The 27,290-nt window shown below is 30.9% G+C and overlaps 1 protein-coding gene across 1 annotated transcript in view; it reads right to left on the bottom strand.

Annotated features, from left to right (window-relative positions):
* LOC124369384 (protein son of sevenless) overlaps positions 1-27,290 on the bottom strand; it is a 108,883-nt gene that overhangs the window by 25,389 nt on the left and 56,204 nt on the right. The window contains exons 9-18 of the mRNA XM_046827383.1: positions 26,270-26,450; positions 23,433-23,595; positions 18,764-18,881; positions 17,109-17,265; positions 13,211-13,318; positions 11,020-11,171; positions 10,199-10,355; positions 9,244-9,351; positions 4,692-4,847; positions 1,604-1,786 (exon numbers count right to left, since the gene is read on the bottom strand). Of these exons, the coding sequence (XP_046683339.1) occupies positions 1,604-1,786; positions 4,692-4,847; positions 9,244-9,351; positions 10,199-10,355; positions 11,020-11,171; positions 13,211-13,318; positions 17,109-17,265; positions 18,764-18,881; positions 23,433-23,595; positions 26,270-26,450 (1,483 nt within the window). The remainder of the gene's footprint in view (positions 1-1,603; positions 1,787-4,691; positions 4,848-9,243; positions 9,352-10,198; positions 10,356-11,019; positions 11,172-13,210; positions 13,319-17,108; positions 17,266-18,763; positions 18,882-23,432; positions 23,596-26,269; positions 26,451-27,290) is intronic.

The raw sequence follows: 27,290 nt of genomic DNA on the forward strand, positions 1-27,290 counted from the left end.
TACCAATAACCATCCATCTTGTTGGAAATGTAATCAGTAACAAAACTGGATTCTTTCACAAAAAATCAATAAATATTTTGATAAGAGGGAGTTAATGATGATTTAAACAAAATATCTCATTAATTATGTTGAAACAAGAAAAAAAAACAGCCGAGGTAATGTTATTTTTAGACATCTTGGTTGTTTTTTAGTATAAGTGCGTGAAGGCTGGACCAGATGGCCTTATATTGTACTGCTATCAGAAAATCCTTGAGGTAGTTGAGGAAGAATTTCTCTATGATAAAGCTGTCGTTAATGCTCAGTTAGTGTATAACAATGCTGCAGTGTGATTGTTCAAACTAAAAAGAAGCATATTTACTCAATCACAACTTCCATGCTAGACTTGCAAGCTGGACAAGTAAAACCTTTAAAGCAAGTAAGCCATCATTGCTTGTCAGAAACAACAATATTCTTTGGTAAAGGGAAGACAAACAAACATACACAAAATGGGAAACCCACTTCCCATTCAGGAAATCATATATTGATGAAGAACTTTCAGAAGCTTATGATGTTCAGTGAAACCTGTCCTGGAAAGCTATTTCTCTGTAAGGACTGTCTATATGAATAGAGGAAGATATTGTCATAGATATTGACATAAAACTGTAATAAAATAAAAAATACAGGTTATTATTTATGCAATTCAAAGAACATTATTAAAATTACTTAAATAGTGAAAACAGTTACTAAAAAGTGTGCCACACTAATTAAATCATTAAAGTATTGATTACTTCCAGATAATATATACCTTGAATGGAAGTTATGTTTTACAAAATGAATATTTTATTACAATTTTGTAAAATAATTATATTTTATAGCTCACAAACCATATGCTAAATGATAGTAATACATTTTAAAGAACAATACAATGAAGTCTTGCAAATTAATAATAATGAAATAACAATTACTAAACTGTTCCTTTATTTTATATAATATAATATTAAGAAAGAGACACTATTCCAAACTGTACCCTTGTAAATTATATGAATAAAGAATAATCATTTCTGATGCCAATCCGATCGGGTCTGCATGGCAGCTGGGGTGTTAATTCTTGCTTATCCAATTTATATTCTTGCTTTATGTGCAAATTATTATTGTTTCCATGTGACGGATGGAGTATGTATATTATTGTACTGTGAATGGGTCTGCATTTCACTAAATTAAAGTTTAGTGATCTCCAAATAAATTTACACTTCTCATTAATAACTTGTTACTTAATGCTGCTTAATTAGCAAAGTTACACACAAACACAGGAGATTTTTAAATAAAGAAATAAAAATAATGTTTGTTACAAGTAGATCTCAGTTTTACACTGTTTTCAGAGCAAATCAAGTTATTCATAAATATAAGCATACAACAACCACGACAAAAATGAATTAAATTACTTAACACTAAATTAAAAACTGTGGTAGTGTCACCATAATGTGTAACGGTACTTTATTTTTCTGATTTAGAGCTGATACATGGAAAGAATCCCACAAAGTTTTATATTTGGCTCTGTGATTGCAACTTAGCATCAAGTCAATTTTTTTCAAATGGTGTAAATTTATGATAATTAATGACACACCTGGAATGTAAACTTGAGACGGTAAACAGATGCTGAGCCCATGGCAGAGATGACGGCAAGAACTCCATTGAAGTTGTTCAGGTCTTGGAGAACAATCATGATCTCAATTATTCTTGACACTATTGCTACTCTCTCCTCAAAGTTTTCTGCCTCCACAATATTTTTTTCTAACCACAATGTAAACTGTAACAGTTTTTTTACAACATCAGGATGAATGTTTACACTCTATGCACATTATATGACAACCATTATTTTTCATATCAGCTAGAATGAATAAGGTATTAATGAACTTTTCAAATAACACTATGAGAAGTAGAGCATAGTGATTAACCCTCCAACTGGCAGATATTTTCCCTCAGGTAGACCATTTTGAGTGTTTTGTACTGATACTTTAAACATTTTGTAAAATATAAATTTGTACTATCAACCTATATGTGCAATACATTTTTTTCAGGAAAATGTGGAGATAATTGTAATAAAAACATTATGCATAAAACATTAAAAATGACTACACTAATATTTTTAAGTGGTGGAACTGGCCCTGGTAGTGTGATAATATAAATATGGCCAATTGAGATAGCCAATTTATTCTTCATTTTATCCAATTTCAGAAAATATATAACAGTGTCCAGGTTCCATTGGAAATTATAAAGAATATATATAGTAAAAACCACAAATAGTACACAAAAGGCTAAATTTGTTACTATGGGTGATTATTTTCCAAAATATACCAAAATGAAGAGAATTAAATGCACTAAAACACAATAAATTCATTAATAACCAATTACTACATTCTTTTATTTTTGAAAAGTGGTGGGACTTATCAAAATTTGTTACTATAGACACAATTATTTTTTTTAAATAACAAAAAAATTTAATCTTTTTAACTAAATATTTCCAAAATATACCAAACTTTAGCATAAACAAGCTATAAACCAACATATAAACCATACTCATGATACATCATTAATTTTCAAAATGGCTAGATGAAGACGATCTTTCTGGCAGGAATTTATGACGTCACTGTTGCCAAAACAGCAAAACAAATTTCACCATTAAACTCAGCAATTCTTTCTGTTTGAAATGGTATATAAATAGTGTTATTTATGAACTATCAACACACATGCGTGTCGATTGCCACTTTTAAAACGATTTAGATCAAGATTATAATGACGATTGCCAGTTCGAGGGTTAAACACTCAAGGATTAAGGCAATGGAAATGCAGTTACAATAATTGTATTTAATTCCACAAAATACCAGAATAACAGTGTTTCTTTGATAAAAAATGATGAGGTATGCAAGCAACCTCACAACTTACTTAGATTTAAACTATGTACTAGACTTACAACATTATCAATGAATTAAAATAAACACTTCTTTTTTAAAAAAATGAAGATTCTTTGTTAGACTAAACAAAACAAAATAAAAGTTACATTTTCAAATCTTAAATTTTAAAGAGAGAGCATAAAGTTGATATAGGTACTCAAGGTCTTCCACTAAACTCCTGAAAAACTGAAACAATATTTTAAAAAAAGTAAAGAATGTCTTATTTTACCAGGCAAAGTTAGGGCTAAGAAGCCCTCTCTAACACTTAACCTGGGGACCAACGGCTTAAAGGTGACTTCCGAACCACCACCAATGGCCAGCCAGGCGGGCTGCTTGCAAGGACAGGATCGCTCAGCGGTCACCCATCCAAGCAGTGGCTACGCTTGACGTTGCTTGATCTGGTTATCTTGTGATAACCACCGTACCCGCTACACTACACCATTGGCCATCAATATACCTTTATATAATAATAGGTGGAGTATTTAAATCACAGAATACCCTGACGAAAGAATAATAGTTATTAAAAGAAGCCTGTACTCCAGTAGAGTACTATATTACTGATCATTAATGTAGTAGATTTTTCAGTCTCAGTCCCATCCATAGAATCACCAATCTTCTTATTTAAAGAAAATACCAAATTTACTTCATCACGTATATCTTAAAATACCAATGGTGGATTAAGGGGAGGGAGGGGGCAACCGCCCCACTCTCACTGTAATCCCGTAACATTGCAACAGGGTAGCCACCTGTATGGGAAAGCCGGAAAGTCCAAAATTCATCACACCGGAGAAAAACGGTAAATCAGCCTGAAATCTTGTAGATCCAGGATAATCTAAAAACTGATATTTCTGTATCAGACTTTATGAATTCCAGAATTAATTTAACAGCATTTCGAACCAGGACTTGAATAATACTGTACATTTTATTTTAAACACCTTTGATCCGTTTAATTGTAAATGACATGTGGTAGATGATGTAGCAGAATGTTTTACAGAATATATTGACAGTGCATGATTTTTAAAGTGTGAGTATTATTCGTAATGTGTTCGCGAGACCTTCCAGAGACAGATCCACTATTGTATTTGAGTTTACCATAGTTAGACCTACCCCTATGTAGCATGATGTCGTCGAATTTCAGAGTACATGAATACAAACAAGGGAAAATGCTGTGACCTGAACCACAGCCTTTCTTGTGTTTATTTTATAGCGGTGAGGTGTTAAGTTACTTGAATAAGTGTCTCATTCTGTTGTCTGTATGGTGTGGTTTTATTCTTGTGTAAGCTATAATCAGAAAGTAAATACAACATTTTATATTTAAGAGCCAATAATTGGTTATGTTAATTATGCTCATATTCTGGGTGTAATTGTGAAAGGTGTTATTGTCGTCTCTTTATTTCACGGATCGCTCATTAACTGCCTTGGCTGGCTGCATACAGTTTGAAACATTTTAACTCACGTCACTGCACAGCGTTTCACTGTATCGCAGATTGACACAGATGCCACATGACAAATGAAGTCGCTTCACAACTTTTAAGCAGGGTTCACTACAAAATACGTCAGACGTCTGAATCATGCTTCAAGATAAAATTCCTCGAAACGGTTGCGCACGCACATGGCGAAAAGTTGGACTGTTATCAGAAACCTTTCTTCTGCTGTAACGGTCTTTCACCTATCCAACAAGATATAGATTACAAATTATTCTATTTTAAATCTTACAACTTTTACACATTTTTTGCTGTACATCTAGAGAGAAACGCTTACATTGGTGGTGTGTTTGATCATGGCAAGAAGGTTGGGGGAAGTCTGCTGTTTCTCCCTCTTGGTCCATACACTGCCTACCAGTTCAGAAGGTTTGACGGCTCGATACAGATCAAACTCTAGTAGTGTGAGCTGACGGGCTATCTCCACAGGATGGAGCTAAAAAACAATCAAAACTATCATCTTGGTGAAACTTTTCAGGTTTTATTAGTTCATAATATGGCATTTTCAATGTTTAGTAAAAAGTATTTTCATGAATTTGTTAATGACGGTTAAATGTGATTACTTTTAAAATGAAAACTTAATTCTCTATATTATGCCACTCTCTACCAAAAGCTGAGGCATAAACTAAAACTCAGTGCTATGTATGGATATAGCACGGACACTACAAGATGAGTTGCTGGATAGTTGAAATAGTGTTTTTAATTTGCTTTGTGAATTTCATATTGTACATTCCCCCTTAAAAAATGTGTGCTGTTGTAAAGACCAGCTTTACATTTACTTTACTCAAAATAGTTACTTGAATAAAGAACAGTTTAGTTTCTTGTCCAGTATGAATATAATAAAAGCAGTTAAAACAATAGTAGAAAATATATTAAAGAATTTGAAAGGCAGGAAAAATCCAATATAAAACAAACACACATACGAATTCCACACGCTTCGGTTCTTGAATCTTTCTTATTTATTTTCACTGTAAGTCTGTTATCCTGTTCACAGACGACACTATCCTCCTAAGTTGTCATAAAGACAAACCATCTCAGGGTAGACATAGAACAAGCTCTGAAAGTAGCTATGGAGTAGTTTGAGGTTAATACTTTAAGGATAAATAACAATAGTAAAACATAACAAATAACCTTTTCACTAAATACTGATATTCACAGTGACAATGAATCAGTACAATTTTTAAGAAGACACTAAAATAAGTTGGAATAATCATATCCAACATCTATGTAAAATACTATCTAGAATTGTTTATCTTCTAAGGAAATTAACCCATTGAGGAAGCAATTAAACTAGCCTGTCTAAGACTGAATGTTTGAATTGATTTTGGCAAAAATGCATGTGTGAACTAAAATATAACAGAATGAGTATGGTTACAGATAAGTTAGTCAATTTTTCAGGACATTTTAGTCTACTTGGTTGTTCTACAATAGTGTTTGTTGCTTTGTCCAAATAATTTTTATTTAATTTTTTTTATATATTTACACATTTTTTTAGGAAGAAAAACAAAAAAATCATAAGCAACTGTCAATATTCTATTACTTTTTTGTTTATGTGTTTCAAAATTTATTTATTCAAAACGGCACAATGTCTTTTACACGAGAAACCAGTTTTTATTGGAATACTTGATTATAAAGGATAATAATAAAACAAACAAAATTCAATTACATATTTTCACGTTTGAATATTTTATGATAAGCTCATGAATTAGTTATCTGGGGGATGAGATAAAACTATTTGTTACATTAAATTGTTATTATAAAAATGATAATTAAAATAAACTGTTTACATTACATACAATTAACATTCATTTACTTTTTATAATACACTTCTGAGTCAGTCTTTGAGTATCTTTGATATCTCAATATCATGGACCAATTATCTGTCTACTTTTGAAGAACACAAATTGTTTTGTTCCATGAGGTAGCGGAAGAACTAAAAACTCATTCAACAACTATTAACAGTTAAACATTAAACATTGAGAACACGATACATAAACGATACAATAACCAAACAAGCTATTAGTTGTGGTTCCAGTGTGCAAACATAACAAATCAAAACAGAATGATTGCTCATAAGGATGCAGGAGGGCAGTAAACTGCGAACTAGTTTATTTGTTTTTTTATTTATTTTGCAACTTTAAAATTATTGTGTTTACACTAAGGAATTTTAACTATCTCATTATTTATTTCTATTTATTTATGCAGTGAGTGTTATTTTATTTTAATATCTAAAACTGGATATGAGAATTATACATTATTATGAAAGATAATTTGACTTTGTCTATTGTATTAACGATAATAAAAGTTCTTGATTCTTAAACCTGGAACTGGCGGTCATATTTCTCTCAGTGGCAGAGTGTTTTAGTACTTCATACATTGCCTTATATTTATTTTATTATTACATGTTTACTATAAAGTACCTATGTCATATTATATATTTCTTTATTCAGCATTGTTCAAGGAACATTTTTCACATAATATAATTAAAACAAAAAAATACCATTACTCTAACTCTTTATGAAAAAAAATTTTTTTTAGAAAAAAGAAAAGTTAGTTCAAAGATTTTGATTTGTAAAATTGTTGTTGTTAGTGATATGCAAAATCCATATAGAATATAGAAAAGGAAGAGCATTTAATTCTGAGTAAAAATAAAACGACATATAGTTTAAAAGGTATTTATTTTTACATGTGGTAAATGATACAAAAATCATACACTGACATTCGAAAGTGCTACTTACCAACAAAAGTAAGAACTTCAAAGCCCACTTGGATTTGTACAATCTTGTAACTATTAGTTTATATTAATTTTATTTTTTTTTAAATTTTTATTATATATCTTTTTAATTATGTTCTGATTGAATGTCTAAATCGGAATCCTCATCGTTGCTTATTTTATGTTCAAGTAGTTCTCGAATGTCACTCGAATCGCGGAAATTACGATCCATTATGTAATCACGCACAAAAAATTTACTATTATTGTGTTATATACACAACCATTATTACAACAAACTCAAAAAAAACAATAAACCATACAGAACACCATGCAGCTGACGAAATAACAATAGCCGAATGAACCAGTTGGCTCATCGCTGGGCGCGCAACTAGCGCGGTACGCGGGAGAATGTAAATAAACAGTTCAGAGATTATAAAACGTATGGACGTGTAGCGAAACGATAAAATTATTTATTAGTGTATTATTTACATAAATTGAACCTTCCTCTTTCGATTGGTATCAGTGTACAACTAATTCTCGAATGTCACTTGAACGATCGCGGAAATTACGATCCATTACGTAAACACGCACAAAAACTTACTATTATTGTGACATATACACAACCATCATTACAACAAACTCAAAAAAAACAATAAACCATACAGAACACCATGCAGCTGACGAAATAACAATAGCCGAATGAACCAGTTGACTCATCGCTGCGCGCGCAACTAGCGCGGTACATGGGAGAATGTAAACAAACAGTTTGGAGATTATACAACATATGGACATGTAACGAAACGATAAAATTATTTATTAGTGTATTATTTACATAAATTGAACCTTCCTCTTTAGATTGGTATCAATACCGATACTCTTTGATCATGTTTTAAGTACATAATATTGAGAAATAAAAGACGTATTAAAACGCCCGATATCGGGTGCTGCCATCTAGGATGCGACTAAAACGCCCGATATCGGGCGTTTGCCAGTTCCAGGGTTAGTTACAATTCAAAATGAGAATGGTTAATGGGAGGAGGTTGGTCAAAGCTGATGTAATGATATTAACCCTTAAAGCGCTAATCTAAATTACTGTCAAACGCTAAGACATAAAAAAAATATTTTTTTTTTAAATTTCCCAATGCTAATTTTTGTTTCATATACCTTGGTATTACCTTAATAAGAAAAAATAATAAACATGTAATATTACATATTTTTGAAAATTTTATACGCACGAATATATTTGAAATTTTGAATAAACTGCATTGCAGGATAATGTACATAGCAACACTATTTGACAGATTACATTACATTTATACAGGTTATTTATAATGAGTAAATTGTAACTGAAGTTCCTGTATAATTAGTACATAAAATAAATAAGTTCAGTATAAGATTTTGAAATGTAATAATGTGAAATTCAACACAAACTTATTTATAGATAGCCTACAAGGGAAATGAAACAAATATTGTACTTATAAACCTTATTTATTTAGAATAAATAAACTGGACTTGTATGGTGAAACTGGTATAAAATACAAAACAAATAATTGAAAAAATATTACACATAATATACCAAAAATGCGCTCATTTGTCAAAACTTGGATCATCTGGATTAGCCATTATAACAAAAAATTATACTAAATGTTAGTAAAAAACAATTTTATAAGAATTGTATAAGATAATTGTATAAGAATTACAACGGACTGATTCAAAACACTTTGTTTAACAATATAACCAACATACGACCAACACACACGTAGTTAAACAGCTGAATGAAACGAACGCGTCTGTAGGCGTATGCCGCGTCACAGGACATACAAAAAATGGCGGCGATTGCTTTCAACCCGAGTAGATACCGTTACAAAGTCCACCAACGGTGACAAAGCGTTTTGTCTAGTCCCGACATTCGAAAGGAACATCGATCTGCTCTCTTATGGAAGTTTTAACAACTAATTCTTCGCCATTTCATAAGTAAAGCTTTTGCGTTTGTAGACGTAATCCGCGTTTAAAGCATCGGCAGTTCCGCGTCTTTAGGCGCTAGCCGCGTTGGAAGGGTTAAGTTACAAACCGTCTTAAATGTGACTAAATAATTTTAGTTCAAAATGAGAATATTTACTGTCAAGATGCTCCAATCCTCTTCTGGGGTTCGAATGTGCCACTCAATTGGGGGAGGAGATCGGTCAAAGGCAAATGTTATTTCTCTCTGTTGCTCAGTCTGTTCCTTCTGTAAAAAGGACAGTATCCAAGACTCAGTATATGCATACATACAATAAATAGCAGCACCTAATTAAGATACAAACGTTTCCCCTTTATATAATAGGAGGTGACTCTAGGTACTAAATATTTAAATTGTTAAGGAATAAAAATTAAATTTGATTTTCAAAGAAAATTGAATTGATCTTTATAAAAGTTTTGTGCAAAAGCCCAGATTTTAAAATTTGTTACCATTAAAATACTTTATCCTTAATTATGTATGCATGATGGAACAGAAAGTTAAAATCAAAGCCTTATACCCCATACACTTTACAGTTACACAATAAATCTTGAATAAATCTAAATCAGATATTTTGTGAATGTATTTACATAGAAAATGAATATGAGTTTTGTATGTGGTTGAGTATATAGAGACTATTTACTATACTCTGTACAGTAACAACACAATATTCATGTTCCTGCAATAAAAACTACCTGCAATAACGTCACTATTGCGTTTTTATATTGATCTTAAATCAGTGTAAATGTATATGTTGTGATCTACTTATTTTTATTAATGAACTACCTGCCTGTAGGAAATATTTTGTATTATAAATAAAGTTTTAAAATACACTAATTCCATTATTATTTAGCTTATTGTTTTCTCCTTTTCATTTTTTTCTACCCTTCCTTATCTGCATGTCTGCCAACCCCCAGTAGCTTCTGCCCTGTGCATTAACACAGTACGCACTTAACCCTCAAGGTGACCTAACAGCAGCTATTACTTGATATGTGAGAATTTGAAAAAAAAGTCATATGATTATGAAGTCATTTGTCTAATTAGGTTAACTATATGCTGTATAAGCAAAACAAAATACCTTTCTTTGGATTATTTTGTGCACAGAATCAACCCATTTCCTCATTGACTTCCCATTCACAGAGTTCAAAAATAAATGTAATTTCTCCAAAAGAGAAGGATCCCTTTCAAAATCATAGTAATGGTGGTCGACCCAGTGCCGCAAAACATTCAGTACCCTGAAACAGCATTAGTTCATTAGTTAATAGTTCATGGTTGGTTTTTAAAAACATTTTGAAGATGATATATCTAGTAACACGTTTTAATTAACAAAGCCTTTGTATACAAAAACTAATCTACTGAATGAGGCATTTTATCATTTTGTGAGTAATGAAAAATACCAATTTCAAGCCAAATATTATGAAAAAAATTATTATAATTATATATTTATATAATAAAATTATATATTATATAAAATCATGATAATTGAGATAACTGTAAAGAGAAGTTCATCATACTTTCCACAAAGTATGAAAGATATATATCTTAGAATTTTGTCTCCTAAACTCCTAAATATTTTGATTTGAACAAACAATTTGTAATTTTCCCAATCATGTTTAAGTTATATATTTCAGATTTCTATATAAATATACAAGGATGTTATTGTTCTTGACTTTTTTTAAATATTTGAAGAGTAAATTTTGTACACATTTTACAATCTGAAAATATATTATTGTAATTGAGAAACTAATATATTTTATAAATTAAAAATCATACAAACAAGCTAAAACAAACTTGGTATCATAGTTTTCTGGATGGTACGTGGATGAAAATACTAACAAACATCTTTTTTTCACTACACAGATTTCCTTTTCACTGTCTAAAATATTAACATAACCCTACCTAAACTGAACAGGTTGACAGTATTCCTTTCTGTAGCGTTTCCAATCTTCTCTTTGAGAATTTTTAGATGTTTTCTCAGCATCTTTCAGTTCTTCATAGACTAATGATGGATCTGGGATGTTGAACCTTTCCACCAAGAGAGATAGTAGTTCCTAAACAAACAATAAGCACGTTACAATTAAATGGTTGCTCTTTCTTAATTTTGCAAAATGTACAAAATTTAATCCAACCTTTAACTATCTGACATAAGGTAGAGTGAACATACAATCTCTTTAACGGTATAAAGAACAAAAAACAACTGATTAGAGCAATATATAAAATACAGCACATCATACTGTACACACTATATACTATCATACAAAAATAAATGAGAAGAAATGATAACAATACAGTACAGTAAAGAGAGGTAGGAAATACTTGGTGTGACTGTACGTAGGAAGAATACTTGGTGCTCCTCCTAATTTTCTTTACATCAAGATAACTCTCAACCTGGATCATTTCAGTAATTACAGTAGTCAATCCAGTGAGGGGAGTAATTTGCTTTGTGTAGTGACTACGAGACATAGTTCTATTATTCTTCTTATAATATTTAATATGTCTAAATACATTTCAAGATTAACCTCTTCATCAGTTATTGTTCTTTTACTTTTAACATTTTCTTGAAAGGACATGCTTCCACCAGTGTAGAAGCATCTAAGGCAAGCATTATAAAACAATCTATACATTCTTGACTTGTCACACCAATCCAAACAGATGACACAATACACAAGAATATTTTCCATTTTTAATTATTGTTTGTTTAATAATAGTTTGCTGTAAGGAAGATTTCATCTGCCACTTCACTTTCGTGTTGCCGGACTTGAAGTAGTGGAACATGAACATGACTTATGACCATAATTAGCGATGTAGTAAATCTCACCAGATTCATAATTCAATTGTCAAATCTTCTTGCTCGATTCTCGAATTCGAATCTTTTTGAAGAGTCAGTGGATTTGAGATTATTTGACTTTAAACATGTCTATAAAATGCCAACAACAGTGATTTAAGGGACAAAAAACAAGTATAGGCTGCAGTTTGTCTATAGAGTGTTCTCCTTATATTGTCAGTGTGGGTAGTATCAGAGAGAAAACATTCAATGTTATGTATTCATTGGGCTTTCAACGTTATGTATTGACTTGACTAAATATGCAATATTTGTAAATTATTAATAATAGTAATTCATTTGTATTAGAAATAAAGCTTATTATTATTGTTATTGATGGTTTAAAAATTAAAGCACGATTTTAATAATCATAACACAGTGAAAATATGTACTAAAAGCAACATTTTTAGAAAATAATATGTTAACATTGTTTATGATGTAAAACCATCATAAACACAAAAGAGGCTATGCATTTCTAATTCAAGTTTATGTCAACCAGTCAACTCAACTCTATAGTTAACTTTTCAGAACTTATTTTGTCTACAGGGTTAGTTTTATGTTTTTACTGTACAAGAAACATATCTTTTAAAGCAAACATGTTCTATCACACTTCATTTCAATCATACCATCATGAACAAAAAATCTATGTGAGTCTGTGTATTTGAGGTTCAAATCTGAAACAGCCATTGGCTAATCTTTATTTACTTGTTCAAAACTTTCGTTAATATATTAATATAAACACAATATAAAAAAGTAACATTTATTTATTTATGTCACATTTGTGTGTTTTTTTATATTGTATGTCCAGATAATGTAACTTTTGAATAAATAAATAACTTGTGAAAATCCAGTTTCATGTTTTACAAAAAGTTATTATTTAAAAATGACCTTTCTGATACAGCTTCCTAATACTTAGTACATGTGCATTGAAGTAAATAGGTTTGTGAATAAATGTATTACTTACTGTGCGGAAATATATGATTCAATTTTATCTCTAAATAAAAAATTAGAAACTGGAAATATAACTACTTTTTTTGTCTAATGGTCTTGCCTTTATATATTTTGATAAATAAACTGAAAAACAATGTTATTTTGATGAATAAACACAAAAAGTTACTGTATCTTGTCCAAAAAACTGTGAGAATATAGAATTTGGTCTGGTTTGAGCATTAAGACGGTTTTGAGTAACTACGACCATCACAAATGTGAACTTAAACACATTTGTGAATGCATGATATAAATGTAACCATAACGACTGATTGTACTGACCTGAGGAGAACAGAAGCTGCGATAAGTGGTGAGGAATGTACGGACGAACATAGGATCAGCATAGATGTGATATGTAAGCCTCTCTATGAGCTTACACAGAGTAGCACCCTGCACATAAGATCAAATGCTGTAAGTATAGCGGTTTAGTTTAAAATCCATCTTAAATGAGTGACCTAATATTTCTTTAATACACTATAACTTTACAAACAACAAATGGTTTATCGGAATAGGTTTGTTATCCCTTATAACGTCACAGACGCTGTATGGCACATAGACAAACTATCTCCAAACGACAAAGACGCGGTACGGCGCATCGACACAATACTGCGTCTATAGCAAATTTAAGTTCCTTTTAAATCCGATCAATGTCACTAACGGTATGCGTCAACCATGTGTGTGGGTTATTGACCTATGTCAAGCGTCAAAATATAGCTGTTGCGTTACATTGTTTGAAACAATAGACGCGGTGTCTAGACACTCTCCCCGCCACACGGCACAGACGCCGTACAGCGCGCGCGCTTTTGTTTGCAGTTTGGCTTCAGGTAGTGCGTGTCTAACCATCGCTGAGTCGGTTTCCTTCGTCGTGTTTTCTGTTTATATAAAAGAACACTATTAGGTTAGTTGTATATTTACAATCATGCATTTCTTTTTTATATTTATCACAAGTGTAATTTATATAATTGTCTGGTAATGTTTATAGTTTAGCTAATAAAATTTTGTGTGCCTTTTATTTTGACTTTATTTATATCTACAATTTAATGTCCCATAAATATATGTACGTACAAGATAATTTTAAAATTTTTACTTTTTTATACTTACCATAATTATAGAAAGTAAAAATTAAAATGAACTTTACACATTTAAACTTTTTTTTTTTTTTAATATTGTGCCGTTTGCTGGAAGTCGTGAAAAGATATACTGACGTTATAAGGGTTAAAAAAACAGTCACAAAAATTGATCAGGGGAGTACTAGCTGCTTCAACAAGTAAAGCACTAGATTTATCATCAGAGGTGATGTAGGTTTGGTTTATGCCTCTGTTATCTGTGCTACTCTCTTGTACTGTACAGAACTAAAGCTAAAACTCTGGAGTTAGTTTAAGCAATATGTAATATAAGGAGTCTGTGAAACAGAAAATCTACGATTAATATGTTGCAGTTTAGTCAGTCTTTGAGGAGTTTTGTGGTGCACCAAAACTTCAGTTCGGTAGAGTGCAATAAAAAGAACATTATTCAGAACAACCTATTACCTATTACATAATCCGTACAGTAGAGTGAAAAAACTCACACGCACACGCGCGCACACACAATATAATATACATATATTTGCACTTTTCTTATACATTAGTGCAAAATATTGAAAATCTGCACTTGCATAAAAGTTGTCTCTCATGTCATCGGCCCTCTGCACTTTTTGAAAATACCCGTAGGCCGATCACATCGGCCCTTGGCACTCCTAAAGGGTTAATCAATTTTAACAAAACAAATAACCTTCAACAAAACAACAACTTTTTATTATACACAAGTACATCTGAAAGAACATCTCTTAAAACTATTTCTCATCATATTAACTATTTACATTTAACCCTTAGCACGCCGTAGACGGAATAATCCGCGATGTATTTTGGTCTTATAACGCCAAAGACGAAATAATCCGCCGATCGATAAAAATATATTTTATTACTGTTCTTGAAGTTTATAAGTTCAATACATAAGCCACAATACAAAGTAATGTACTGGCTTGACCAAATAATCCAGTTGCAGTTGTCAGCTGGCCGCAGTAGGTAAACAGTAAATTGTTTTGTTGCTGGCAGCTGTTCTCTCACTCCCGTCTGTACGCCGATGACGATACTATCCGCCATTACCGACTGTCAGTGGACCACGCATTGTGCGTTTGGGAAGTGTTCTTGCGTTGTCATTCCTTATACAAACAGTTGTAAAAAGTTATTGTTACCATGTTTTAGGTGTTATAATAAAGTTTTTATTGTTTCTTTTCTGTTGTGTAATTACGGCTGCAAGTCATGTCCCGAGATGACATGGCTTCATCCCGATTTTTGTTTTGAAGTTTACCGTACAACTGCCTAAATCTATTATTATCAAAACTTATAAAACTAATCAAGATCAGCATATTACACTTTATTTGTTTTCTTATCCGTGTATATAGTTTTCATATTTTTCATCACATGCATTTGATTACTCTGTAACCTAAATTTGATTTTGATTGAAATATTCCATTATTATGAAAAAATGTGTATATTTTAATTCAAGTATTACATTATTGTAAAATTTATTTTTTGTGTGTAACTATTAGTCATTAGGAATTAATAAAAAAATTAGCTTTAAGGAATTTTCATTTTTATTTTTTCACCTTAAATGAGCGTATCTAAAATATTACTAAATTTATATCGGCGTTCAAAGGGTTAAGTATTTGTGGTATCTAAGTACAAGCTTTTTCAATACCTATTGAATAACATTCTGTCACATGTGTATCCAACCCACTTTTGTAATAACCAAGTCGTTTCTCAGTCACATTTTTCATACACTTTAGTTTTTTATATCTGTGAAAAATGCTGTGAAAGCTCTCTGATTGTGAGCATGCGATATTACCTAACCATATAATAGATTCGTCACATGTAGCCACTAACGGTTGGCCATTTCATTTTTAGTTGTGAACATTAGTTCTTTCTTCACATAACAACTGGCACCACTTAATAACTACAGTAGTTAATAATGTGTTTACTTTGCTTAAAGAAATCTAATGACGCTATGTACTTCACAGTTGCCAGGATAGTTGATTGAGGTAACAATTTTGAACACTACTGTACAGCATTTAGTATGGCTTAGTGACATATTGTGACATTATCAGATGCATACTAAACGTAGCTACACAGCACCACCCAGATCACACCACTACCATCACACATTCAGCGTATAGATGCCTTTCTTTCCAACCAATCCTTGAATATATGTATGTATATATATATATATATTAAGGAACTAAATTTATATTTCACTATTTGCAGCACATACCGTAGTAAATATTGTGGTATTATAGAAAAACACGGTATTAGAGACTGCATATAATACAGATATGGTGGGAAATACAGCTAAAATTAATAACTCACATTAAAGACTACTTGTATTTTGTATTTTGCATATAAAAATCTTTCAAATACTTACATTTAAGTACGAAAATACTATGAAGTACAAAAATGTTTTATAACATTTGATTAAATACTTTCCTTTGCATAAGTTTTTTCCAGCCATATAAGTGACAAACAATTAATACAAATATATAGAATGCAAATTTTGAAAAAAATGCTATTTAAAAATTTTAGAAAATAGTTTTTTATATACATCATACTGAATTAAAATTGTTGTACAAAATATATAAAAAACATATAAAATAAAAAGTTTTTGTGATTAGGAGGGCAAAAGCTACATTTAAATGGAGGTTTTAATAAGTTGTTGAAGTGCAACCTATTTGTTCTTTTTTGTTTCTGCAATTTGACAACACTAGATACTTCAAACAGAACGTATGTGATTAAAATTACTCATTGGGCACAAAATATTCCATATTTTGGGTATGTTTAAAAAAATATATATCTATGAAGAAAAATGGCAATACCCTTCCAGTCTGGTAAAGGTAAGCCTTCTATTCCTATCCTATCAAAATCCTCATTTCACTAAAGTAATAAAGACATTCAGCGAATTCAATTTTATACTTTAGTCTGATGATGGAGTGTTATCTCTGAAACATGTAACGATTGATAAAACTTCATCGGTTGATTTTGAATATGGTGGAGGTAAGAATACCCAATTCATTTTTCAAAACTCTCGTATTAAAAAGTACAAATAGAAATTATTTCAATGATGATAAATTTAAGGAACATACTGATACCTTTATAAGAGGAACTCCTGCATTTTCACGTTCTTCTAAGACAATATTGGAGCTCGAGTCTGCAGTTGAGAAGCGGTATATCTCTGGTTGAGGTAGTAGCAGAGGATGTTTCTTCTCTTCACCCAACAATATACTATCTAGAGTGCGCTCCAGCATGCTGCAACAATGGAAATATTGTCAGAACTGTCTTATCTACTGGATTCTGTCTGAGTGGCACAGTATCTCATACTAACAAATTGATAGAAAATATATAGAAATATATATATATATATATATATATATATATATATATCTTTATTTTTTTTAATGCTTTGCTCATGCCCAGGACTACAAATTATAATAATATAGATTGAGTCACTCTGAACATTCTTTTATGTGTAAATATAACATCTTTAGCATTTACTATATATGTTTGCACATACATATATGTTTACAGCTGGTATGTACTGTAAATTCGGTTGAAACGTGTTATCCCTTTCCAGTGCATAACATGTTGTTTAATTGATTTCTGTTTGATTATAAACTCCAACTCTTCCCACACCATGATTAAAACTATATTAGTCTTAAATAAAACTTAAAAATTCCTTATTCAAAGTCTTACCTACACTTCACCATGTTCGGATCACAAACTTTAAATTTAACATAGCTTCTACAGTTTCTATTTACTTCACTTCTAACCTTTAAATAAAACATTTTAAAAATGGTGATTCTATTAACTTTTTAACGCTCATAGGTTTTTTATATTCATATATAAAATATTATTATATGATGTAACACATTAAAAGCATAAAATAGCTTAGCTTATTTGGAAATATTTAATTTTTTAAAACATTATACAGTTAATTTCCAAACAAAAATTATAATCAAATGACCAGAGAAAATTTGTGTCAACAACTACACCAAATAACATTATCAGTAGGTACAGCAGATGCAGTAGATCTATCCTCAGAGAAACCACAGAAACTGGCAACATGGCCAGGTTTCACTTTGATTTACCACAAGTACAACGCATATATGTGGGAAAACAATTGTCAGTGACCAACATGGGAAGTACATCTGATAAAAAAAACCACAAGGTACATAGTGACACAATATACAGATTTCTAAACAAGACAAGCTAATTCAGACATTCTAAAACAAACCTTTACTTACGCTTCTTTTCATATTAATTACTTAATGTAATATTTACATTTGGGAACCAAGCATTTGCTTAATAGGTAAATCTAAATAAAAATAGCAAATATTTAGCATTAAAATATATTTCAAATAAGTTCTTAACTAAGGATTTACACAATAGCCTTCAAGTATTTAATTTATTTTGTCATTGAAATAATATACTCCTTAACAAATTGAGACAGCTTAACACCTTTTTTTTAATGTTTCTTGCATTATCCAAAACAATATCATTTTAAATCAATGGTACGTATATGTACTACTGACAAAATATTTATCCAGTTTTGAGTTTCAAATATTTATCACAGTGTTTTAATTTAAAATTATAGCACTTTGATCATTTTGATATACAAACTAATTGTACATTGATAAATTCCATAATTTATACACTATTTTTCTTGTTGTATTTTAAATAAACTAATAAACGTTTTCAGTAGGAAAACGAAAGTTTATATTAAAAAGAAAAAAAACATTAAGTGTACCTTTTAGTGTTGAGCATGACCAGATCAGCCATCCAGTTATTTTTATCTTCAGTGGACTTTGCTACAAGGGTCACATTTGGCTGGACTCTTGGCGCTATCTCAAATGCATGTTTCAATTCTGAAACAGATGAGCACAACCACAACTTAAAATTTAGTTTAACAATTTTATTTCTTTAGTATTCTGTGTGGAAGAGGTGAAAGAGCAAAATGTGTTTTACTTCAGTAAATGGGGTTAGCAAGTGGGTTAAAAAGGGTAGCTCAATCAAACTTTCCCAAGCTAAATCTATTCAAATTCAAAATGTCCTATTGCTCATCTAGCATAGTCTCTTGTCACTGGCTGACTAAAATTCCTTCAAGGCTACAGCAATGCTTGAAAATTTTAAATTCCTTTCTTCTTCCTTTTCTTTAATAGTCTTATGTTCAGTAGGGTAACATAAAAATAGTAGAGATTGCTGGATAGCTCTGTTCGTGCTCTGGTTCTTGTGATTGATTTGGCTGCACAAAAATATTATGGTGGACTAGGTGCTCCCTCTTTAGTGTTTACTACTCCTGGTTCAATACAAGGCTTGATGAAATTTGGCAAAGTCTTCATCCCCAGCCACAACAGTGGTGTCAGTTTCAAATGGGCAATAGGCATACTGCTTGGGCTCTGAATATCCTTCCTTGTGATTTTGACAAAGTAGGGACAAAGATGGGAGAAGTGGTGAGCTACATCACTTGACAATTCAACTGATGGTTTAAACTTAGAGGGAGTGTAAATGTCACTGTTTAAATTGCGTGGATGGACTCTACTTTATTTAATGCTATTCTGACAGTGGCACAGAAACATTTGTTTGACACTGGAGGGCACCGTAAAACCTTTAAGTCCGTCATTGACACTAGGAGGTGGTATATGGAGTTCTTGTGTTCAGTAAAATATTGTATTAAAAATCTACAGAAAGCATTAATGAGTTTGTTTTGCTCAAGAAATATTGATAATGGCACAGATTCCTTTTTTCACAGTATGGTATTACTTTTTGGGCAGCGGTGCAATAAAAAAAAGTAATTATTTAGCAGAAGAAGTATTTGTGTAGGTGTTGTGTAGAATGTTTCTAAGCAAGAATATTTTTACCAATATTAAGAGAATTTAAAATATTGTGACTTTGCCTGGTTTTATATTTTATTACTTCAAGTTAAAAAAAACTTTACATAGCTTTACAAAGAGACCAGAGGCATACCTACACTACCGAAGAGAGAATTATTTACTAGATCTGCTATTAACTAGATTAGATAGTATTTAAAAGTAGTTGTATGTTTTTAGGAATAATACTTTTTAACAAGTTCCCAGAAAAAGTTTTAGATGTTACTTTGGTAAAGTGGCTAAAAATCCTAAACTGTTTTAATTGTGCTAAACTGTTTTAATCCATGAATTCGATATTAAGCAAGGTCTTCGATATTACTTTCTCTATTTTAAATTAGTAAACATTTCATTGTTTGCTCAATGTTCCTACAAGTATTTATTTGTAAATTAATAATCTTTCTTATAAATTAATGGAGTGGCTTAACCCAATGAGGAAATTGCCTGAGCGTCACTCGTTGCAGCCGAGCGGGACTGAATAATCTTGCCCAAACAGCACTCGTAGTGCTCTTTCTAGACGCTAACAATCACGTATTTGTTTGTTTTCCCACTAGATCGCAGTTTTGTACCCTCCTGCATCCTTATGAGCAATCATTCCGTTTCGATTTGTTATGTTTGCACACTGGAACCACAACTAATAGCTTTTTTTGTTATTGTTTACATTTTGACATATGCTCAATTTTCGTCACTTCAATGTTCTGCTTACATTATATGTATCGTGTTCTCAATGTTTAGTGTTTGAACTATTTATAGTTGTTGAACGAGTTTTTAGTTCTTCCACTACCTCGTGGAACAAGACAATTTGCGTACTTCAGAAGTAGACAGATACTTGGAAAGTGATATTGAGATACTCAAAGACTGACACAAAAGTGAATTATAAAAAGTAAATGAATGATCATTGTATATACAGTAATGTAAATAGTTTATTTACATTATAATTGCAATAATAACCATTGAATGTAACAAACAGTTTTATCTCATCTCCCAGACAACTAAATCAGAAGATTATCATAAAAACATCAAAAGTGAAAAAATGTAAATGAATTTTGATTGTTTTGTTTTAATGCTTTATAGTTAAGTAATCCAATAAAAACTGGTTTTCTATGTAAAAACATTGTGCTGTTTTGAATAAAAAAATATTAAAACAGATAATCAAAAGAGTAATAGAATATTGACAGTTGTTTTTGATTTTTTTGTTTTAGAGCAACCGTATTGTAGAGCAACCAAATAGACTAAAATGTCTTGAAAAATTGAATAATTTATCTGTATCAAAACTCATTCTATTAATATTTTAGTACACGCATGCATTTTTGTACAAAATCAATTCAAACATTCGGCCCTAGAGAGGCTAGGTTAATTGCTTCCTCAATTGGTTGTTTTGACATTTTTATTATTATTTCATTATTCTTCCCAACAATGGTCAAATAAACAGTAGAATGTTGTACAATATAATATCATACAATATAATATAATATTATTATAATATCATAATATATCACATCATGTTATGATGTACAATATAATATTATGTTCTTCTCAATAGCATGATCTATAGAAAAGCTTAACAAAAATAAAATTATTTCAAGTGATTTACATGCTGTGAAAATTTTGAAGTTCATCTCATCATGAACAAACAGCTACTGCAGTATTTTGTTATTTCAGAATGCAAAGTTCTCAGTAAGTTTGTGTTCAACATCTTGGCTAGTTAGAGAAATAATATCTTTGGTTATCCAAGATAGCCATAAGAACTTTAGGAGGTGGAATAAAATTATCACCAGAGGGGAATGGTTTCAAGTATTTTGTTTACAGCTTCCCATGTATTAAACATATCCCATTTGGGAGTCAGGTAAATTAAACCGGGCAATATACATGTTGCATTGTCATTTTATATATATATGTATATATATATATATATATATATATATATATATATATATATGTATGTGTGTGTGTGTGTGTGTTTTGCTGACAAACTAAAAAAAACTAATTCTTGAAAGAATTTATTGATTTCTCATATATTTCATATTAACCCTTTGAGTGCCACGGGTATTTTCCAAAGGCATATGCATAAAGTGCCACGCTGTTTTTCGCATATTTGTAAGCTTTTGGGAAAAAGGCTGTTGTAAAATAACTACCAAACAGATTTCCATCATTTTGTTGTTGTTTTTTTTCTTATTAAATGCAGAATATGATACATATCGTTACAAATAAAATTTGGTTTATAAAAATATAAAAATTTTAGTATTTATAAAAAAAGTTTTTTACTTTTGTATAAAAAGTTAAGTTTTGACCTAATTTGTGTGTATACGGTATTTTTAAGATTTTTTATCTTTATACCATGATAAAGGCCATATGATTCTAAATAAAAACCTATGTGTAATATCTTATTCTAGAATTTTAAAAACATGGCATTATATGTATTAACAAAATGCTACCCGGTACCGACATTTTATAAACTTTACTTCATTTGTCAGAGTTTAGAAATTACTTAGTAATGATGTAGTTTTCCCAATAAATCTAATAAAACATTAATACAACACAAATAAATATGATTAGTAGATTTAGAAACAAATACTTGCTAACATATTTACATAAAAGTTTACATTTACTAAATAATAACCCTAATAATATTTACACTGAAAATTCACGTTTTTCGCTTGAACACAAATCAAATCATACATTACTTTTGTAAAGAAATACAGTAAAATACTGTATAAGTTACTATTTTATTTTGTATTTACTCAAATGCTTGGTTATCGGCACATAAACAACAAGAAAGGCCGTTACGCAACACGGTACTCGTCCGCTACGTCGCGTGACTGGAAGACAGAATCATCGTACAGGTACTTATCACAGCCCACTATTTTTGGACGAGTTTTCCCAATCAGAGATAAAAATAAACTTCATTATACTTTCCTTCTTCCATAATGAATCGACAAATACTCGATGAGTCATACTTCCTATCTCCAAATCGTCTCCAAATAGACACACGAATGACCTGACATTTTCGAATAATGAAACGTTGTTCTTATAGTTTTAATTTAATTGATTGTCGTAATAACTTGTAAATTCCAAAATAGGTTAAATAAAGTCAGTTGTTTTTAATACTGTAATTTATTTTGTCCCCGATAAGGAAAACTCGTCCAAAAATAGTGGCTTCTTGATAAGTACCCAAACAATGTAAGTTTCGCAGATAAAATAGTAGAGAAAGAACATAAAACTCGTATTTATTGATAGTTTGGAACCTATTGAATACAGCCGTCTGATTATTTGGCCAAAATAATCTTGTACTATATAAAATATTATCGAAATACGAAACGTCAAAATTGGCGACGCTGGCACTTTATGCACTTTTCGTACCGTCAAAATTAGCGACGCTGTGGCACTCAAAGGGTTAAGTATCACCATTACTTTCATATAATGTTATAAAATACCAATAATTAGTAAATATATAAAAATAAAAAATTAATTTACAAGGAAAGCAAACAAATACAGTTGTCTTTGGCAATTCAATCAAAGACTTGCAAAAAATAAAACAACAATGATACAAACCTTCAGTATCTTCTCTGTCGATGATCTCAATCTTACGGATATAGAACTTCTCCTTGAGTCGATACTCGCCAGGGGTGGAGCTGCTGAGCTGAGCAGTCACAGAGACTGATGTTCGCTTGTTGTTAGGTTTGCACAGTACCAGTACACCATCAAACAGGAACACCTGCAATTATTGCATTCAAGAACCGTTACGCATCTAGATATATTGGGGCTAGTAAGATTCAGGGATTATACATAGCAGATTGTGCACTGTATGACATTGACCTTCTTACATATAAAGATAACACATTAAAGCATGTATCTAAATTAGGAGGAACGTTTGTGCTCACAGTTGTATAACACATTTTAGTGTTAATAAATCCTCGTAGCCTAGAGTCACAGTTAGACTCAACCACTACAATTGGCCCTTTGAGCAGTAACTTTCTAAACATCCAACAGGCTCAATAAGTGATTTTTTTTATTTGTAAAATTAATTTTTTGTCACTATATTGGTACATTATATTTTAATGTGCAGAAAGTATGATACTTTGAGAGAAAATATCATTCAACCACTTTTTTTATATACAAGAACCTTTTTTAAAAACCCCAAATTTGGTAGTCTGTAATAGGAAGCTTTCTAAATACTTTCTTCAATTAATTTTAAAGCTTTATGCTAAAATATTAAGTTATTATTCACAAAGACATAACTCTAATCCAGAACCGTGTTGCTGGTCGCCATGAAACTAACAGTGATGAAGGCAGATTGTTAAGCTTCTAACACCTAGTGGATGTGATTCAAATTACAAGTTGTTTTTAAAATTGATGAGGGATGGCAGAGTAGTCCACTAAAAAAATGTAGATCGCAATGTATACATTCACACTGCTTTAAGATAAATAGAAAAACATAACAGTGATGTCATTACTACCGTTGGCTTAACCCTGGAAGCGGTGATCAACCCATTTGGTGTCAATCGCATAACTTCCAAAGTGCACTGGCCCCCAAAAGGGGGAATTTGTATTTTACCGCTAAAAGCATTATTACCACTCAAAGGCCTTTAAATTATACATAAATCTAAAGCCTACGTGTTGATTTTAATATTTAGTGGTCTTTGATTTTCTTTTCCCTTGTTTTACCAGATGTGATCTACTTGTTAACCTCAGTGCATCAGAGATTGTTGTTTGTAAACAAATCATTTCGTTCTTGTTTTTATTTGAATTGAGCCAAGTTGTATCATACACCGCTCATTATATAATAGTTCAGAATGGTTGATCTTTGTAGATAAAGTGATATTCATGACGTTAAAATGGAATCTGACATGCATGATTTTGTTGATTCTGAATGAAGCAGAAGTGTTATATCTTGTTTTCTTTTTTGTGTTTTGTTAGTTTTAGTAAAAAAAACTGAGTTACACACTATTATACATCAGCTAACTTGATAAAGAAAAGCATAAAAAACACATTAATTTGCATGACAGTAAATTTTATTATGGTTATTTCATTGTTGCTTAGCAACTGAGAATGGGTAAAAGTTTGCCACTTTCCTCTTTTCTCTGTAAATATAAAAATTATGTCCATTTTTTTATTTCTGAATCCCATACCGCTATATATTTTTGTGTTCAAAACTAAATTTCCTATAATTTGGCCATTTCAGACTTTTGAAACATCTTATATTTTATTATAATGCAGATAATTTCATGTAATATATTTGTTTCACATGTCAAATACTAAATACAATATATAAGGTATGTTGTAAAAATCAATTTATTTTTACTTTTACTTTAGAACTATGTAGCTTTTATGCTTTGATTCTTAACAAGAAAAAATAAATATAACACTGTATCATATACTACATATAAGATATTATATGAAATTTACAAAGAAACCCTTTAAAACTTACAAAAATCAGTGCACACTAGAATTTCTGATAGATGCTTCCAGGGTTGAAGCATCTTGACCAGCTATTGCATCATTACTAATCAAAGGCTTAAGACTGTACAAAGTACTTTCCTTTTCTTAATAGTTTGAAAGTGTCTAGATCTTATACATACCTATCTGATAAATCTTTAGTTTATCAAAACGTGGTTGATTTGTTTTTAGTGTGTTACATAACTACAACGTTTCAATAGGGAACCTAAGAGTTCCAACAAAGTGGGAATTCCTCTTATTTGAGAGGATCATTGCTTTCTATTCACACTTTTCTGGTGACCATGTTATTAGATAAATTTGCCGTCACTAATTTGATTTACTTAATGGTTACTCTTGAGTCACCATCAAAAATAAAATATTTATTTTCCCTGCACCCCAAATTTTAGTTCAATTAAAGTGGTATTCCTCAACCATCAGTTAAAAACAAAATTTTAATCAATTTTTTTAAGTAGTTGATTTACTCAATATAAAGACTATTAATAACACTAAACATTTACTTCTAAAAGCTGACTCAGTCTTAAGACTGCATTGGATTTGGATTGCTTAAATGTTGTTTAATAATAAGTGTGACCAAGGCCTCCAGACAAAACTCTGACTGATTCATTCCATTAAGAGTAATGGATACAACAATCTTTATGTATAGGTTAAGATCATTTTAATTGTGGATATTTTTTTCTGGTAGAGATGTGATAGTTGAGTTGACACTGCACAAACTGATATTTTTAAATTTACTTCGAACTGAGTTATATTTATGGTTTTTAATTCTAGTCATTTTGCTTATTCCATAGAATAGCTCTTCAAACTCAACCTGACTACTAAGGATGTTCCATCGTGAGTGAAATGTATATTTAACTTATACAGTGATGTTAAGTTCACAGAAATTCAAGTTTCTTCAGTGTAAAATTAATTTACTTGAAATAAAGACAACAAACCTTCCTCTCTGTGAGACGACGGCCATTAGAGCTAAGCTTGCAGAGGAAATCTTCTCGGATGAGCTCATTACAACATTGACTGAGCTCCTTGGTCTCCCAGCCCTCAATGGTGCGTTGTAGCTCATTAGTCTTCTCCAACGCTGCCTGACGTCTCACTCTACCTGGAGTTCTAACAGTTTCTCTGTAAACCAACAACACTATGACAGACCCTGAGAGATCTTCGAACACACCATAAACTTCAATATGTAAGAAAACTAGATATTAATCAGAGATATTATCCATACCTGTGATGATACTACATCGCAATAAGGGGAAAACCTCATTTTCAAGGGGAAACCTCATTTTCAAGAACTGTAATTGATCAATGTAACACTTCAAATGGTTTGTATAAAAGGTCATAGTTTTATGTACCATGAGCCATTTTTAAAAGTGAAAAGATAATTGAAAATTATAAACTTGTCCTTATGTTATTATAATTCTGAATTTAGTCATAAACAGTTCATTATTTTTAAACTGAAGAATCCAGTAAAATGTTTTATTGTTTCAAAACTTACTAGTAGCAAACGTTTTTTAATTCATCAGTCATATCCCAGAAGAACTCAATCATTATTAGTTATCATCATTCTCTTGTAGTTAATAACTACCTATAAATCCAAAGTAGATTCAAAGAATTATACTATGTTTGTGAGCCTAAATTGTTCTGCTGAAGTCAAGAAAAACTTTAAGCTTCCAAAACAACACTTCTCAATACAAAGATTCTGCATGATACTTGCTGATTTCTTTCAGCCAAAAATCTCATAAAAAATGAAAATATTAGTTCTACAAGTAACAATAATTATTGCTGATATTTTTGAGTCACGTACTTTATTTTAACTCACTCTAGAGCAAAATCAATGGTTGATTGCACATCTAAAAATAATTTGATGCCATAATTCTAAAGTGATGAAAATTGAGGAATTGTCAATTACTTATAGTGCTAAACTAAATTAATACAAATAAATCAACACTGTGTATACAAACT

Source organism: Homalodisca vitripennis, chromosome X (genome assembly GCF_021130785.1).
Source record: "Homalodisca vitripennis isolate AUS2020 chromosome X, UT_GWSS_2.1, whole genome shotgun sequence".
NCBI lineage: Eukaryota > Metazoa > Arthropoda > Insecta > Hemiptera > Cicadellidae > Homalodisca > Homalodisca vitripennis.